The sequence below is a fragment of the Leptopilina boulardi genome, unplaced genomic scaffold (assembly GCF_019393585.1).
Source record: "Leptopilina boulardi isolate dan_hultmark-lab unplaced genomic scaffold, ZJU_Lbou_2.1 LbouV2_231, whole genome shotgun sequence".
Taxonomy (NCBI): domain Eukaryota; kingdom Metazoa; phylum Arthropoda; class Insecta; order Hymenoptera; family Figitidae; genus Leptopilina; species Leptopilina boulardi.
Window position 1 is genome coordinate 731956 of NW_026137787.1, and position 19207 is coordinate 751162.

General features: G+C 29.4%; 1 protein-coding gene across 2 annotated transcripts in view; it reads left to right on the top strand.

The window, feature by feature from the left end:
- LOC127280264 (protein rhomboid-like) overlaps positions 1 to 19096 on the top strand; it is a 138559-nt gene extending 119463 nt beyond the window's left edge. For both annotated transcript variants that reach the window (XM_051303155.1, XM_051303154.1), the window contains exons 2-5: positions 2294 to 2556; positions 9294 to 9461; positions 9706 to 9861; positions 14824 to 19096. In XM_051303155.1, coding sequence (XP_051159112.1) covers positions 2294 to 2556; positions 9294 to 9461; positions 9706 to 9861; positions 14824 to 15144 — 908 coding nt within the window. In that variant the 3' untranslated portion in view covers positions 15145 to 19096. The remainder of the gene's footprint in view (positions 1 to 2293; positions 2557 to 9293; positions 9462 to 9705; positions 9862 to 14823) is intronic.
- The last annotated feature ends 111 nt before the right edge of the window (positions 19097 to 19207 follow it).

Sequence of the window (19207 nt, forward strand, 5' to 3'; positions counted from 1 at the left end):
CTTTAGACTAGGACACTAGATCGAAGATTATTAATCCTGAATAGAGACCCAAATGGTATATATGAGCCAAAGTCGACTTAAGTTTTAACTGAAAAATTAAATTAAAGATTTAGAAATGAATTACAAATATAGTTTACACATTTTTTTTATATTAATTAATATTATAAATTAATTATATATTGGACACACGATAATAATGAGGAAAATGAAATTTCATGATAAGAGTTCTATGTCTCTTCTGATATTGCTAAGTACCTTGTGATTGCATTTCAGATTACATTGTTTATGACGTAGAGTTCTAGGCTGTTTTATTACGTTTACATCAGACAATAAAAGGAATAGTAATGAGATTCAACTAACTTGTGGAATATCGTTCGATCTCGTAAACTTTCTGAGAGACCATAAAAATATCTGTTACTTCTTTTTTTGCTAAACATTGTTATCATATTATAATGATAACCGGAACATTTAAAAGCAAGTTGTAGAAATGTGACTGGAAGGTTAATGAAAGGAAATTATACTTTGAATATCGTTAATTTTTATTTAATAATTAATATACACTATTAATACACTTTATACAATTATATGTCGTAGCCTCTTAGTGAAATCTGACATTTTCATGAAATGTCTAGACTTTTCATGAAGCGCAAGCACATTGTGAAATAAATATTTATTTTATTATGTGTCTAAAATTTTTAGACATTTCATGAAATGCAACAGTTAATTATGCATTTAGTGAAATGGTATAAAATTACACAATGTGTCTAATATTTTAAAGCATTTTATGAAATGACTAAGTCTCATTATGCCGATCATGAAAAGAGACAAATTTCGAGTTTGATTCTCCCCTTCTTTATTTATCTATCAATGATTCATTCATTGACGGGTAACTGTTTTCAAATGATTCACTGTCTTTTGAGCCTGTACAGTGCTATTGTATTTGTTAATTTTAGTTCTATATTAAATTTACCCACATAGCACGGCTTCTTGCTGTCAGGTTACTGTAAGGATATCTGTAGGGTTTGTAAGGTTACCGTGTAAGTCTACAGTAACCTTGAGGTAAACTTAAAACTTCCGTAAGCTTACACAGTAAAGCTAAGGTCAGCTTACACTGTAAGGTCGTGGTAAGTTTACATGGTAAGGTTGTGGTAAGCTTACAGTCTCTCCTGCACTAATAAATAACAAAAGAAATGTTTTATCTTCAATTAAACAAAATAAACTTAAATAAAGTGTTTCTTTATCAAATTCCTTTTTAATCTTTTGTTGATAAATATTATTGCATTCAAAAAATTATTATTTCTTATAAATCAAACTCGAAATTTGTCTCTTTTCATGATCGGCATAATGAGACTTAGTCATTTCATGAAATGCTTTAAAATATTAGACACATTGTGTTATTTTATACTATTACACTAAATGCGTAATTAACCGTTGCATTTCATGAAATGTTTAAAAATTTGAGACACATAGTGAAATAAATATTTATTTCACAATGTGCTTGCGTTTTATGAAAAGTCTAGACATTTCATGAAATGTCAGATTTCACTAAGAGGCTACGACATATATATATATACATAACAAATTAAAAACAATATTATTTATATTAAAATTATTTTATTTCTGGCAATACCAGGAGTAATCATGTCGCCATCAATAAGGCCCAGATCTCCTTATCATAATAAGGCAACGATCGCCTTCACTTTAAATATATAAGGACCTTGTACCGTATTATTTAAAGTTATTGAAAATGAAATTGTACTTACATTGCTGACATTGGTAAGAACCCGTCTGCCCTTGGACCTTTTACTTCCACTTCCTTCAGGAGCTCCTTTGGTCGACCTTTTAACCACACTGTCTAATTTCATACCACCCCTCTTTTTGGTATTATTTCTAACGTAATTAGTCCTATCCCTTTTCCACCGCTATATCAGCTATCCTTCTCCTGGCCTGTATCAACGAGAACGAAAATTACAATAAATGAAAACTCAAAAATATATATATAACGCAAATATAAACTTTAAACCTTAAACATAAAAAAATTTATTATAACGGTAACAATGTATAGCATACAATGAAATAAAAAATTATATATATATTTATTTCAATAATATACAAATAAAATTTAACCTTACCCAACAAAAACAATTACTGGAATTGTGATTCTTGAAATTTAACATAGATATAATTTTTAATATTAATCTTTTCCAACTTATATCTTATTATTTATACGACACATATATTTGAATTGACACTCAGACTATTGGTTGATATAATTTTATTTCTCTTGTTCTAGGTACCAACATGGACGCGGAAGCCGCCTTACTGGAGGAGTCTCCGACCATGTCGACAATCACTTATTCAGACTTGGATCCAACATATCCAGAAACTGAACCCCAATATTCACCTGATTCATCAATCATGAACAGTCCAATGTATAAAAAATTGAGGGAAGAAGAATTCATACCGAAACCCATACCTAGGCATTCAATTCCCCCTCGAAAACCAAAATTCAGTATACGACCGCCTTATCTTATGATATTCATCAGTATCATTGAGGTAAATATAATAGAAAAAAATTTTAGTTTACAATTTATTTATTTCTATAATAATAAAATAATTCTTTTAATGTATTTGTAAATATGCTTCTATACAAAGAGGGAGGAAAAAATGTTTTTCGTAGAATCTTAATAAAGTTTTTTTTTTCAAACACATGGTGCTTGGAAGATGAATAAAGAGTATAATAGTTTTCTCAGCCTGGTTATATAACTTTCAAGAAATAAGGGTGCATAAGTGCACATAAAACCAGCGGAGAATCCATCCATTGCTGATAACAGCCGTTACTTTCTTATCGACTTTCAGAACGTAAAAAGCGATCTTTTTAGTGACAACATATTTTGTCGATAATCGTCTGATAGTAGTGAGACGTACGACTTAGAAAGCAATTCCTTCGACAAACCAACGACAATCGCTGACCTGGGTTATATTCTTTGAAACTTCCGGTCTATAATATTTCCTTCTGCACTTCTTTTTCTTTATATTCTTTTATATTTCTTCTTTTGATTCACAGTCATTTCCCTTTTTCACTTCGTTTCATTTAATTTCCTTTCACGTTATTAAAATTTTTTTTACTCTATTTCTTATATTTAACGTGTGAAAAAAATTGCAAATAATACCTAAATTTTACTAAAACTTTTTTTTGTATGTTTCTTATTACTTTGTTTCGTATTCTAATTTTACACGTAGCTAGTTTTTATCAGTCCTTCTTTCTTATTTTATCACATTTAATTTCATCCTCTTACCATGCTATATCCCTTTATTTTTTTCCCCCTCATAATTTTCTTCTCTCCATCTTTTAAATTGTCTCATGTTCTCTTTTCCGGAAACTCGTTGGCAATGGAGAATGCGCGCAAGCAAAATGCATAAACTTAAAGCCACAAAGCTAAATGTAGTACTAATTCGCGAACGCGCAAAACTTCTCTTAAAGAGAGAAGTGGTGCGAGAGTAGGTGGAAAAAGGTAAGAATAGTCCACCACGCCATGGGAACCTGGAACAAGTAGAATGCAAGGTAGCATGATAAGGGAAAAAGGAGAAAGGGAAGGAGCGAGACACAAAAGGGATTCCATACCGCAACGGAACGTTCTCCAGACCACCGGAAATAGATGTTACGCGCGCAGCGATCCACTAATGTAATAAGAGCAAAAGCTCTGTAAGAAACAACACGCAGACCACCAGTTTACCTCGCTTTCTTCGCTTTTCTGCTTCGTGTATTTATATGCATCAAATATAATTCTCTAACATTTAAGGAATTATGACCGGCAATCAATTGTTAAGCAAGTGGATCAATTTTAATTTAATAAATTGAAAAATATTGTACAGTGTAATTGTTTTATTACTTTGTAATAAGATTTTGGACAAAAAATTATATTTACAGTGTAATAAAATTTGGTTAAAAAACGTATTTTCGAATTTTTAAAAAAGTGACATAAAAAAAGTATGTTGATATTTTTGGAAATCCTTGTGTCTGATTTTAGGTACTGATGACTGTAATAAGCTTATAAAATTTCAGGACAATCCATCGAAGTGTATTAGAGATAATTTGTATACAAAATTTTGTGACATACACACACACACACATACATCCGGACATTTGTTTAAAACTTCAAATGTATGCATTCTAGATAAAAATAAGCTCATTTAACTCATTTTTAAAAAATCGAAAATCTTCACGAATACAAAACTTCCTCGTGAGAAGAGAAAGCAATAATATACGATTATTGTTAATAACCGGAACATTTGATAGCAAGTGGCAGAAATGTGACTGAAAAGTAAATGAATGGAAATTATACTTTGAATATCGTTAACTTTCATTTAATAATTAATATACACTATTAATACACTTTATATAATTATACATAGAAACGTATATATTATATATATATACATAACAAATTGAAAACAATATTATTTCTATTAAACGAAAACTTTAATTTAACGAAAATTACAATAAACTAAAACTTAAAAATAATAAAATATAACACAATTATAAACTTTAAACCTTAAACAGAAATAAATCTATTATAACGGTAACAATTATAGTCCGGCATAGTCTGCAAAAATAAAGCTGAAGCATTTCTACGCTTTCACAGCACGGATTTATTAAATATTTCTTATTTTTATTTATATTCTTCTATTACGAAGCGATTCTGAGAATCAAATAAGTTCTAAACATGTTGTTTAATAACATAAATGTTAGGTAATTAACACCCACATAACATAAATTATTAAACAAAAAATATAATAGCTATTTTCCAAATTTAAAAAGACATTGTACACCTTGGATACTGCAGCACCCAATGCCACAAGGAGGATGGACCAAGGGGGCACCCAGTTTCTTAAGGTTCCGCAGGTCCGCTGGGAAAGACTTGAAAGTAGAAGAGGAAGCGCTTTAAGCGTTTCTAGTGTCAGCAGTGGAAGAAGTTTGATTCCATCTGATCTAGACAACGAGACAATCAAAGAAGTACGTGAAAAGTGTTTAAAGCTCAGACAGGAGAAAGCTGAGTGCCTTCAGAGAATTGAAGAGGAAATCGCCAAGATGGTAAATTCTTGTGAAGCCCAAAAGAATGTCAACATGACTATTAAGGACGAACTTAAGACTCTTTAGGATCTTGTCAGTGAGGCAAAAAAAAGTATGACCTAGCTCATCATGGAGATACTAATCTTGGTGGTGCAATAGGATATGTGGAGGTGAACCGGAAAGAGCGGAACAGGAAAAGAGATTGTATCCATAAGAAGCGGCTTCGGCGCGGAGAAGATTGCGAAGGTGACGGTAGCACCGAATCCTAATCAAACCAGTAAGACGTAAGCGACAATTGGATCTGCAATGGTATTCCGAGTCGCAACAGGGACAACGTATGCCAACTTACTAAGCAAAGCATTGGGAAGGTACAGACCGTCGATCGACAAGTCACACTCAACATCCGTGACCTGGATAGTCATACCCAAGAAGAAGAAGTCCAACTGGCGTTGGCGGAAGTACTCCATAAGGCAGGTAGGTGACAGTCCTAGGAGCCCAGAGGAGGCGGACAGGCTGGAAAAATTAGGGCGCATAAGAATTGGCTTTATGTGTTTTCCAATAAAAAGAAGGATGATAGTCACCCGGTGCCACCGGTGCCTGGCGTACAGCCACATAGGAAGAGTTTGTAAGGCAGCGGACAGATCAACTGCGTGCTTCAAATACGTTGAAGTCAATCATAAGTTTGCAAACTGCAGTGCCAGTTCAAGCTGCTTCTTATGTAGAGAAAAGTATGGCGATAAAGCGAACATCAGCCATTTAAAATTTTTAAAAATTAATTAACTAAACTAAGTAAAACGTGAGCAGAAACGATCCATGTTAAAGGTAAACTGCATTAAGAAATATAGAATATTATTAAACTTTTTGACGTATAAAAAAATACCTGTGTTTTTTATTTAAAAAGACCACATAGCGAATAAAGCAAGACACTAGCAAATAAATTAAGAAATATTGAAAAATTTAAAAAAATACAAAAATAATAATAAACTTCAGAGTTGTTTTTTAAGTAATATTCTAAATTTTTTTTAATATACAATTGCATACTTATAATATATGACTGTAAATCAGTTAATAATTTAAATTAAAAAATATTTAACAGTAATTTTAATTATCAATAATAATTAATTTTACCAATTAGTCACGACAAAATTTCAATTTTCATAAGAAAAATTCGTTTGAATATACTTTTGTTTCTTATTTTTCTAGAGTATTTATGAAATTATAAGAGTACTATTTGTATAAATGACGTCGCATACAATTCTAGAAATTCTACTGCATTTCCGGGTCATTCTGTACTTTAATTAAATTGTGTTTTCAAATTCCTATTTAAGAAGCTCTTTTCTACATTCAAAAAAAAATCTAGTTTTTTTAAAATTATTTAACTTTTTCTGGCTTAAATACTCCGAATGTTATTCCTTTCCTTTCAGGCAATAAAAAGCTTATTACGTCTGAAAAATTAATATTTATAAAATCAGCGTTATGAATTATAAATTAAATATTCCAGTTATTCATAATTTTTTTATCCTTCTTTAAAATAATATAATTTTATATTATTTACAAATCAATTTTTCATATTACTTAACTCAAAAAAAAAACAGTTAACAATTTTTAATATTTCTGACTTTTAACATTCATGATTATTCAAATTTTGTTAAATTCAAATTACAACTAAATATTCAAAATTTTTGCAAAAAAAAGAATCACAAAGCAAAAGCTCATATAGATTATTGTGAAATAATAATTTAATATTAGCAGCGAGTGTAAAGTCATATCGCGTAGTTTCATGGTGAACAATAATAAATTAAATCTTGCGACAAACGTAGCGTAATAATTATTTACAGCTGGCGTTCTATCCCACATTTCACTCTTCAATCTTCATTAAAAGCTGGGACAAGCCACGTCCAAGCGATGAAGCTTCGTTAAATTTATGCTTCGTAGACCGATTTGTTTTATGTATATATATATAAAGACCTTTTACAATCATTAGATATAATTATACATCCAAAATCTGTAATATCTCCCTTTCTCCCTTTAATATCTATATTTATAGTCGGAAGCGACATAAATATTTACAAATAAAAAAAATGCCTCGTTTAATCTTGTTTTTTTGTAATTTATTGACTTTTGTTGCCTTATATTTCTATTTTATTTTTAAACTTTTATTGTTTAAAACACGTACAACTCTTGGTATTAAAAATTTAATATTATTCAAATATTACTAAAATTTATTATTGAAAATAGTTGAAAACTAAATATCGATCAATAACATTCATTTAACTTTTCTTTATAAAAATTTATTTTATATTTTTTTAAAGAACAATATCGAACCATCCCTAATAACACAAGATATCTTGGGATATATTGATAATATTCCGCAGATATCCTAGGGATGTCCTATGGATATAAAAAGAATCTCTTAAGGATATCCAAAAAATCGGCGTTTTGGATATCTCTATAGACTTTCATAAATGTCCTCCAGATATCCCATAGATATCGTCAGGATATCCCACAGATATCATCAGGATATCCTATAGATATCGTCAGGATATCCCAAAGATATTTTCAGGATATTCTCAGTATATCTTCTGGATGTCAAGAAGATATTCTCAGGATACTGTTTTTAAAGTCATTATGAGACTACGAGTGAAAATATTCTGTGAATTAAATTTTATATAAATAAAATAAAATGCAACTTGTTTTTCGAGAAATTTGTTTAATTTGAAAAATTTTTAACTAATTTTTTTCTCATTCGTGATTCATTCCTTTATTCATATGCTTAATATTGTCAGAAAATAAATTGGCTTCAAACAATATAAATTCTTCCCCGCAAATAACGAATAACTATTAATATTAATTATATATTAAGTGCATGAGTTTATTTAAAAACTTTGAAAAATGCGTTTCAAATCTTCATTTAAAATAAATTAGAAGCTCATAAGATTTTCGTTTTTATTATATTATTATTCATTATATTAGCTTAACAATTTTAACCTTTAAAAATATATGTTGAGATATTAAATATCCCGTGAATATCCTAAGAATATCCCACGGACATCCTGAGGATATCCCATGGATATCCTGCGATATATTATATCCAATAGATATTTTGTGGATGTCTTAGGAATATCCTGTGGATATCCTATGGATGTCCTGTTGATGTCCCACAGACCGGCGGTTTGGATATCCTAGGGATATCCCAAGACATCCTGGGGACCATTCTAGGATATCGACCATTGATATGGATATCCTATGGATATCCTTTTGTTATGAGTGATATTTTGTTTTCAAAAATTTGTTTCTAGTTTAAAGAAATATATTAATTTTTTCATTTATTTACATAAAAAAAATTGAGCGCATAATTTTTATTCCGACTTCTAGTTTATAAAATATTGATTTAATTAATTGCGATGCCTGCGCCATATAGCTGTCCTTCTGCATTAATGTAGGCCTCATCTGAAGCTTTTCGAGTGGCTTGAAGAGATAATAACAATCTTTAAAATAAAAATTCTAACCATATATTTTTATGGGAAATTCATGTGCTCTTAAAATAATAATAATTATAAATTATTTTATAAAAATATTTTGTGTTAATTTTATTTTACTTTTACATAAAACACGCATTATTTTAATATATTTTCCTTTTTAGTTTTATTAACGAAACACAAAAGCAACGATGAAACGAAAACGAAATTAATAAATGTTATCATCAATCCATTATTAATACAGTATGAGTAAAATTAATTTACAAAAATAATTAAGCTTGTATTTTCATACAATGGAAGTATTATGAAAATATTTTCCAAATTTACGAAAAATCAAATAATATAGATATTTGAAACAGTATTTTTTTAAATGTATTTAATTAGTAAATGAATTTAAAATATCTGAATGCCACAAAATTTTCTGTCTATTATATTTGATATGTTCATTAAACATTTTGTAATGATTCGAAAAGAACGCAATATTAAAATAATAATAATAATAAAAATATTGATTGTATTTTTACAATCTGCATTATATCATTCATTTATTTTTAGTATTTATTTTTTAAAAATAAACGTTTTAATTAATGTATACTTTATAGTAAGTAAAATGAAGAAGTACACTTTTTTTGTGGAGGGTTGATAAATATTTAAATGTAGGCCTCCTACTTGTTTTACGATATCTCGAATAACAGAAAATTTATGTGGTAAAAGCCCAATGGTCGTTTTAATGTACACAGATAACAGTTCACTGTGTGGCAGATGAAACAATACGAAGGTGGCTCGTGTATGATCCACGACAGAGGGTACAAGGCTGGAGGTTCGTTTCATACATGCTGTTGCATTCAGATGCTCTTCACCTCACATTGAACGTGGTCATTCAACTGGTACTGGCCATGCCACTCGAGGTGAGCCAATCAATTTAATTGGTAGCTTTCAATGCAATCGTCAATTACAAAAAAAAGTCAGTATTGGCAAAAAAAAGATCGATAAATGTATAGGCAGAAACATTTTTTACAATATTCGATTTGAGGAGTACAGTTTTGAGGTGGAAAAATACATGTAGAATTTAACTTTGTTATAGAGTTTAAATGGATTCGTAGACATATATAGGAAAATATATAATATGCGGAAATTTACTGATTTTTACAGATCGAACAAGGACGTTTAGCTGTTATAGCTATTTATCTAGGAGGTGGTGCTTGCGGTGCTTTGGGTGCCTCTCTACTTCAGCCGAGTCTTCTTCTTCTTGGTGCTTCAGCTGGAGTTTATGCATTACTTACCAGTCATCTTGCACATCTTTACTTAGTGAGTATTACAGAATTTTATTGAATTAAACTCTGTACAAATTGCAATGACAATAAGTTTTGCTGAAATATCTTGGTATTTCATTTCAATAAAAATACTAAACAAAATAGAGAGATTAAATTTGACAAATGAAATTTGCAATTTTAACTTCTTCCCTGAACTAAAAGGAAAGTATTAATCGCGATAATTTAATTATTAACAAAAATAATGTTTTGTATATTCAAAATATACTTTTTCATTAAAATTCCAGGTACCCGCTTTTATTTAAAACTTAGATAAATATATTGTTACGTCATGTAACGTAAATAATAATTTTATACTATGAAAATAATTAAAAGAGAAAATTTAGTTATAATAATTGAATTAATTTTTGAATCTGAATTCTCATCCAATAACTCGGGAATGATTATAATTGGATTCTATTAAGGGCGGGGTTAGGTTAATTCCATGACAAAAATGCATATTTTTACGAATTTTTTTTGGCTGTACAGAAAGAGTTAATATATTTATTAAATTTTTATATAATAGTACAACATTTGAACAGTATTTCACTAAAGTTTCATTGCAAAATATTGAGAATTGATCGAGTGACAATACATTTCCTCTGGCTCCCCAAAAAAAGTTATTTTGCAATGTTCACTGTAACTCGCAATAGAATCATCTAAAACAAAAGAATCAAAATGGATTTGTTAAAGGAGATGTTTTTCTAGGGATCCCTGGGAGGGTTTTTTTTTTTTATTTTTGAATTCTTTGTAGCACTTTGAAGCCAAAACCCGGCTGATTTTTTATAGAGAAAATCGGGTTTTTGGCTTCAAAGTGCTACAAAAAATTCAAAAATAAAAAAAACCTAGAAAAACATCTCCTTTAACAAATCCATTTTGATTCTTTTGTTTTAGATGATTCTATTGCGAGTTACAGTGAACACCACAAAATAACTTTTTTTGGGGAGCCAGAGGAAATGTACTGTCACTCGATCAATTCTCAATATTTTGCAATGAAACTTTGGTGAAATACTGTTCAAATGTTGTACTATTATATAAAAATTTAATAAATATATTAACTCTTTCTGTATAGCCAAAAAAAATTCGTAAAAATATGCATTTTTTTCATGGAATTAACCTTACCCCCCCCCCTTAAATTTAAAAATAGAATAAGGAATTACACATTTTTCAAGGAATATAATTTGTTAACTACGACAATTATAAGTAGTTTTAACAAATTTAGGAAACAAAGGTATTTATAAAATTGGAGGAAATTTTGGGAATAAAAATATTCGATATTAAATAATAACAACTTGTTTATATATACAACAGTATTCTTTGGCATTGGGCATTGTGAAATTTTATAGAAAAGAAGGAAAAATAAAAGTTTTAAATTTATACATTTACTTTTTATTGTTGAAACTTATTCTAATTAGTTTCAAAAATATGGAACAATGGTCTTTCTTCCAATGGAAATGATTCCCTTAGTTTTGAATTATTATTGTATTTGGATACATTTCATCAGAATTGAATATTTGAATTAAGAATTTTCAATTTTAATTTATATAATAATGAGATCGACTCAGAAGGAAACGACTCCTAATTAATTTACTAGGACTCACCGTCCAGTTGACAACGACGATGATACCTAATCTCAATATTTATTTATTTCTCTTTCTTAATTACAAATTGTGTTTACAAGAGGAATAACGAAAAAAAAAAATTACAAAGTAAATTAAAAGTGTAAAATTAAAATTAAGCGCTAGCAGTATGTATGTACAGTGCGTTTAAACGCATGGTAAAAATATTACGCAAAACAATCACTAAACGTTTAAGAGTTAAACGGTCGCAAGATGAAAAGATATTCAACCAAGTGTCTACAGTCGAAACAATATCCTGAGATTCTTTACTGAAGGAAGTGAGCAGATGTTTACAGGCAGGACAAAATAACAAAATATGATAAAGATCCTCGCATTCAAGACTACAAGAGGCGCAAATTGCATTGGGGGAAAGGAGTATTTTCTCTTATCAAAAACAATTCTAGATACGTGAAGATTTAATAGTCGAATTTGAGTAAAAAAATTTTTGAAAAATAAAGGCAATTGCATAAGAATATAAGCCTGAGTTCCCGGTTGTAAAGTTAAATATGGAAAAATTACAAGGCTCCTTGAAATCTGTCTACTTTCCATATCCCGATATCTCAAGTATCTCCCAAATCTTGAGAAGAAAGGCTTCTTCACAGTAGAAAGATTCGGGGGTCATGGCATTCCAAGCATCCAAGAGACCACTAGGCCCGAAAAAATGAATTCTTAATTGAACAAACCAATTGCACTTATTTTCGGTGTTACTTTTTGCAATCATCAACAACTTCGTCAGACACTGTCTAAGTGTCTAACCTTACAACATAGCCCGGAGTGCAATTGGGTAGATTTAGTAGTCTCTTAAAAAAGGATTATTGTACACTGTCCACTCGATCAGAACACGACAAACCCCAAATCTGACACGCATACTTTAAAATACTTAAGGCGAGACTCTCAAAAAGCCTGACACAAGATTTCCATGAGCTGGTTCTGGAGGAGTAAATCAATTTAAGAACCGAAGCAACCGCTGTATTACCTAATCTCAGTATTACATGTTACATTTCAATTATTTCTCAAAAAATAGAAAACTGACTGTACTCTACGAACACAAGGATGAAAATGAGGATTAAATGGCCGACGAGCCATGCTCAAAGGCGTCGCTGATCAGCGTCCTTTTTTCTGCGGCCGTCGGTAACCCAGATCTCGAAACTATCCGGTATTGAATTGATTTACAATAAAAGTCCACAGAAAAATGGTGCTCTTGAATATTCGGGATTCACATCCGAATATATTAACGAAGAAGCAAGATTTACTGATTACACAAGCCGGATTAATTTCGAATTCAATAGAATTAATTTTGAATTTATTAATTGCGTGTATGATCCCATTAATTTCGGATTAGGCGGGTTTTATTCCGGATCTACTTGTAACACAAATAATACTAATTTCGGACTTAACCGGACTAATTCCAGATAATAGAAACCCGACTCTAAAGCGGACTGTTTCGGTTTAATTCCACATTCCGAAATATTAACCAAAGTAGTGACAATTGGTCAGAAGGCAACATGTCTTTTACGTCGACAGTGCACAGTTCTTATAGAATTTGAGACTCATCTCAACTGTGAGAGAAGTGCACCTGGCGGTATGAGTAGGAACTGTAATAAAAGCAACGAAACCTAACTAAATCCAGATTGTAGCGGATTTAATACATATAGAATGTCGGAATATATCAGACACATTTTGGATTCAGATTTTTAAACGGACTGAATCTAGATTTTACAAAAACAGTCCGAAAATGTTATAAAATATTTCAAAATTAGTGCAGACCAAAAGACAAATATGAGATAATTTCGAAGTAGTCCGAAACTTATATGAAATCAGTCCGTAACAATTCGATTATAGGTCGATCAAAAAGCTTCACCTAAAATAAGTCTAGAATAATTCGGAGTTTGTATGTAACAAATTCGGTATTAGTCAGCAATAATCCGGTCTTAATCTGGTATAACATCTTAATCCGAAATGAGTCAGGAAAAATCCGGAATTAATATGAACAAAATCATCAATGTTGAGGATTATTACCAGATTTTTTACATACAAATTTTCAATTAAGATTTTAAACCTGACTAAATCCGCATTCGTTACACACAAATTGACAACTAATTCGGACTCCTGTCTGATTAAGATTTTTGTTCAGACTGCTATTGCTGATTTTGTACATATTAATTCCAAGTTTGTCCAGACTCATTTCGGATTAGGCTTTTTTACCAGATTAAATCATGATAAATGTGGACTAATACCAGATTGTCCGCATAAAGATTTCAGATTATTACGGATTCAAGTTGGATTCAGTTTTTTGACAGTACTTAATCCGGATTGTTACGTACTGTTTGCGGATAGTTTACATACAAATTCTGTATTATTCTGAACTCCTTTTGGATTGTTTTTTGATTTAACTAAAATCAAATTGTTGCGGGCTAATTGCGGATTTATTTCATGTAAATTTCGGACTATTCAGGACTGATCTTGGATTTATCATTTCATCCACACTGATTGCTAACTAATACGGATCAATTTTGGATTATTTTCATACTATTTCTGAACTAATCCAGACTGATCTGTCTGTATTTAATCTGAAATCAGTCCAAAATTTTAACCAGGGTATTTTGCTTTAAGATTTAGGGTTTAATTTTAGATTCCTAATTTCAAAATTTTCTAAAATTCAAATTTGTAAAACAATTTTCCTAAGCGAAATATCCTAAGGTTATTAAATTTTCCTAAAAATTGCAATTAAACAATGAATTCAAAGTAATTTAAAAATAATTACTGTTTAGAGAACAATCGTATGGGCCAAATTTTCGAGATATTTCAGAACAACCAAAAGTTGTTAGCCCACAATTCGAAGACCGCAATCTTCCTTATTTTTCCAAATTAATATTAAATGAATATTATTGTAGGATTGAAACTTTTAAATTTACACTTTTAATTTAGAATCGCAATATTAATTTACAATCAAAATTTTGAAACTTTTGAAACCTATTCATTCTGAATTTAGAAATAGAATGACATTTGTTGCTGCTAAAAAAAACAATTGCAAATCGCATATCGTCATGAAAAACATATTATTAGAAAAAAATATATTGTTCGAAAAAAAAACTTTAGGAAAATTGAATTAGGAAAAGAATTAGGGAAATAGTTTTAGGACAAAGTATAACTATTAGGAAAAATAGTTGTTAGGAAAATACGTTTAAGAATATAAAATTTGGAAATTCGTCGGAGTTTCTCATTCTGGTGTCGTTTATATAATAAATTTCTAATAATATCTATTATTTTAGATTATATGTGCGCAATACAATATATAAAGCAATAGATCTTGAAACTATGTTCTCTTTTTACTTTTCCAGTGTCATGGAGAGCTTCGTTATGCTGGCTGGCGTCTTGTGGCTGTTCTACTTCTTGCAGGAGCGGACGTAGCATCACTTCCAGTTCCTGCTCTTCTTGGATGTGGGCGAGTGGGATGGGCAGCTCATGTTGCTGGTGCTCTTGCCGGTCCTCTTTTAGGCCTTGCAGTATTTCCCAATCAGAGTAAAAAAGATTCAAGGGGTCGACGATTTGTTCGTTTCGTCAGATTTGTTTCTGGTATTAGTGTTGCACTCTTAGTAATTGGAGCTATCTTAGGAAACATTTATCTTATAGCATTGCCCCAATTAAGAAAACCTTCATGACAAAGAATTGAAATGCTCGTGAAACTTTGTAAGAAATCATTTCTCATTGTTAAAATACGAGAAAATGCCGACACCATTTACGAGTAATTCAAATTCCCCCCCAAAAAAATGTACGAAATTCTTAAAAATCAGTTTAAGAAAATTTATTATGGACATAATAACAAATTAGTGGAAGAAATATCTTTCCTTGAAAAAACATTGTGTGTATATGTGTTTATGTTTACAAAAGAATACTCGATATTTTAAGGTGAACCATATGGACACTTTGACATTTTGCAACAGGTTATCAAAGAGACAAAAAAAATTTTTTTTGATAAATTCAAGTGGCCTCATCAAAAGAATTTAAATTTGAGGAGGAAAAAAAAAGATACTATCTTCACTGGAGAGACCAATATTATAGTTACTTCAGTTTTTATTTTGAATGATAAAGAAAACACTTGACAGTCAAGTAAGCAAGAGAATGCTTATGAAAACTTCGAAAATCTTGAAACTCGACAGAGAGGCAAGTACTTTCTTTTCAGGATGTATAGCAAAATATGATTGTTATCATAATTATATTTCTTAGAAAAAAAACTAAGAGACTGACTTACTTCAAGAATCAAGATGAAGAAGTGGTATCAGGTTTATTGACCCAGTTTTTGTTTACTTCAAATACAAAAAGCTTTTTTTACATGATGGTCTGTTCACAAAATACGTAACGCTTCCAGGGGGGAGGGGAAGTCAAGCTATTTGTTACGGACAGCTAAAAAAATGGCGTTAATGTATGTAACTGAGCGTTACATGGGAGGGGGGTGAAATTTCCAAAAAAATCGTTACCCTAATAACACAAGATACCTTGGGATATACTGATAATATCCCGCAGATATCCTAGGGATGTCCTATGGATATCAAAAGGATTTCTTAAGGATATCCAAAAAATCGGCGGTTTGGATATCCTTTGGATATCTCTATAGACTTTCATAAATGTCCTTCAGACATTTGTCTGAATCCACATCCTGTGGATATCCTGTGGATATCTTGTGGATATCCTATGGATGTCTGTTGATGTCCCACAGACCGGCGGTTTGGATATCCTAGGGATATCCTATGGATATCCCAAGATATCCTGGGGACCATTCTAGGATATCGACCATTGATATGGATATCCTATGGATATCCTTTTGTTATGAGGGGACACGGAGAGAAATAGATGGTACGGGGTACTATCTAAATAGTACCCCGTACCATATTTGATCCTACATATACGGACAGCTATCTAGATTCTATCAGTTACTATCCAAATTGTACGGAGTAACATCTTGATTGTAGTGGGTAACATAACCATACTTTTTGTAACATCTTTGATAGTGCCGAGTAGCATAATGATGGTACCGGATAACATCTACTTTTTACCATCTTAAGATCATAAGTTCTTACCATCTATTTCTCTCCGTGAACGTATGTTGTGAACAGCCCCATGGAATATAAAATAAAGAATTCTTCTTGCCTCAGTTTCAATATAAGTTATAGTATTTATTTTTAATATTCGTGAGAGATCAACAAAATTCTAATAATTGATGACATCAAAAATATATTTTTCATTTTTAAAAGCAAATTTAATAAAAAATTTTAAAGAAAATGTTCTACTTTCTTCGACTTTTTTTAGTTGGTACTGTAAAAATAGTAATACTATGCTAAATATTTAAAAATTATGCTCAGATGAGTTAAAATTAATACAAAATGAGGACAAAAGTACAAAAATATTTACAGTTCCAAAGAAATGGTATTTTGTTACTAAAAGAGATTTAATGTTATTTTTAAGCATGGGTAAATAACCTGCAGCTACTTTTTAATCTTGGTTATTTCGTTCAACGATAAAGATTTTTTTAATAGGTAATAAGATGTATTATTTAAATTCAGAAAAATATATATTTTTCCGATGGTCCATGGCTACTTTATCTCCTTAAGGATTAAAATTTTACTCGATTTTTAATAGCTATTGGATTTATATAGAACTTGGTAATTTTAACGATTTTTGGATTGTTAGAAAAATGTCGGATAAATTTTTAGGAATTTGTTCAGTTTTTGGGGTCACTGATTACAAATTTAAAGTCAGGTTTCGTAAATTTTTAAATAGTGGAGAAAAAACTCAGTATTTTTGATTTTTTTGGGTCGCCGATTACAAATAATTAATGTTTGGATTTACAAAATTCAAAATGGTGGATCCAATATGGCGACCAAAAATTTTTAAATTGAACAGGGGGTCGATTATGTAATTTCCATTTCCATTTCTACTTCTTGTAATTTTTCACTCTCATTTTCACATTCACTTCTACTGATTAGAAATTAGTAAAGATGAATACTAGAATCCATGCAAGAAATATTAAATCTTCAATTTTTATTAATTTTTTAATTATAATCAAACAATTAGATTTACAGCGCTGTTAAATACCAATTTTAGTTAAATTTCAATAATTATTAAAATATTATCTAAATTTTAAATCTCTAGGAATAAAAATATAGTCTTGAAAACCAGAAGTAAAATATTTTCAAAAAAACTTCATATATTACACCACCTATTTTTTGTTTACAATTTACAACAAATAAACGAAAAAAGGATGTGGGTGTAAGACAAAAACTAATTAATTCTATTATTTTAACCAATCCTGACTTAATTTTTATAGTCAGTATTACCAATTTTTTGGATTCAACCAAAAAGACTTTGACGCCTTCCTATTGTAAATCTGCATATAATATATATATATATATGTATGTATAATATATATAAACATCTTCATTCAATGCTAAAATGTAAAAAAAAATAACTTAAAAATATTTCTCTGCCAAGTGAGACAATTTTTACAATATATTAATAATATCCATAGTAGTATTTTAGCAAAAAAAAAAAACAAAATACAAAAAATATTTCGAGGTCAGACTGAAAGAAAAAAGATGAAAATTGTATTTAGGAAATAGACATTTTTTACAATTTGATTTTTTAAATTCTATATATTATAGAAGATAAACTAATATACATATTATATATTTATATATATATATAGGAAGTTACTTAGCATTTTATTGAATGTCATATTATATATATTGTTTTAATCTAGTATAATTGTAGTAATCACTTTATATAACTATAATTAGGTCACCATTGATAAATTATAAAAATTCAGTTATAATTAGTTATTTTTAATTAATTAAATAACTGTATATTAAAACATATTATATATATTATAATTAATTAGGAAGCTAATTTTTGAATAATTAGTATATATATCGGTTGCATAATTTTCTCTCATTAATTTTTGCTCTCAATTTGCATAATTAACATAGAAAATGTAAAAGAGGATATCCATGTTTTTGTCGATTTATAAAAATATATTAATTATTGAAAAATCATGATGACAATTTTTTACGAAGCTAAATTTAAACTTAACTTTTTTTATTCTTTATGTATTTGTATCATACAAATAGTAATAATAATTAATAAATATAAACATAAAAAGTATTTACAGTAATAATAATATTAAAATAAAATATAATATATAGTTATCGAAATTTGAATGATATTATGTCGTCTTAATGATGATAAAATATTTGAATCACGTGTTTGAGAAAAATGCTGCCAAAATTGTAGCTGCTGACAATTTGTATCATATAGCAAATAATATTTATAAATACCAGTGAATATTTGACTAATGAAAAAGTGTTACACCCCTACTATTAATAATAATAATAATAATCATCTTATTGTAACTATAATTGTTTTATATCGACATTATAAAGTAAACTGGCTGTGATTATTTTAGTGTGTTATCACAATATTACAGTGTAAATAATTATTATATACTACTATAATGAGATTACATATACAGAATGATAAAAAAATTATTGAACGATAATAATTCCCAGTGTATATCTAAACAATCAATTAAGTGCAATAATAAATGAACCCAGCATTCAATTATTTTTCTTCTGTTATTTTGCTTTTACCTGCATCGATAATAATAATTTATCAATTTTTTTCATTGATTTATATTATTTTTCATTTCTTATTTTTATTTCTTATTATTAT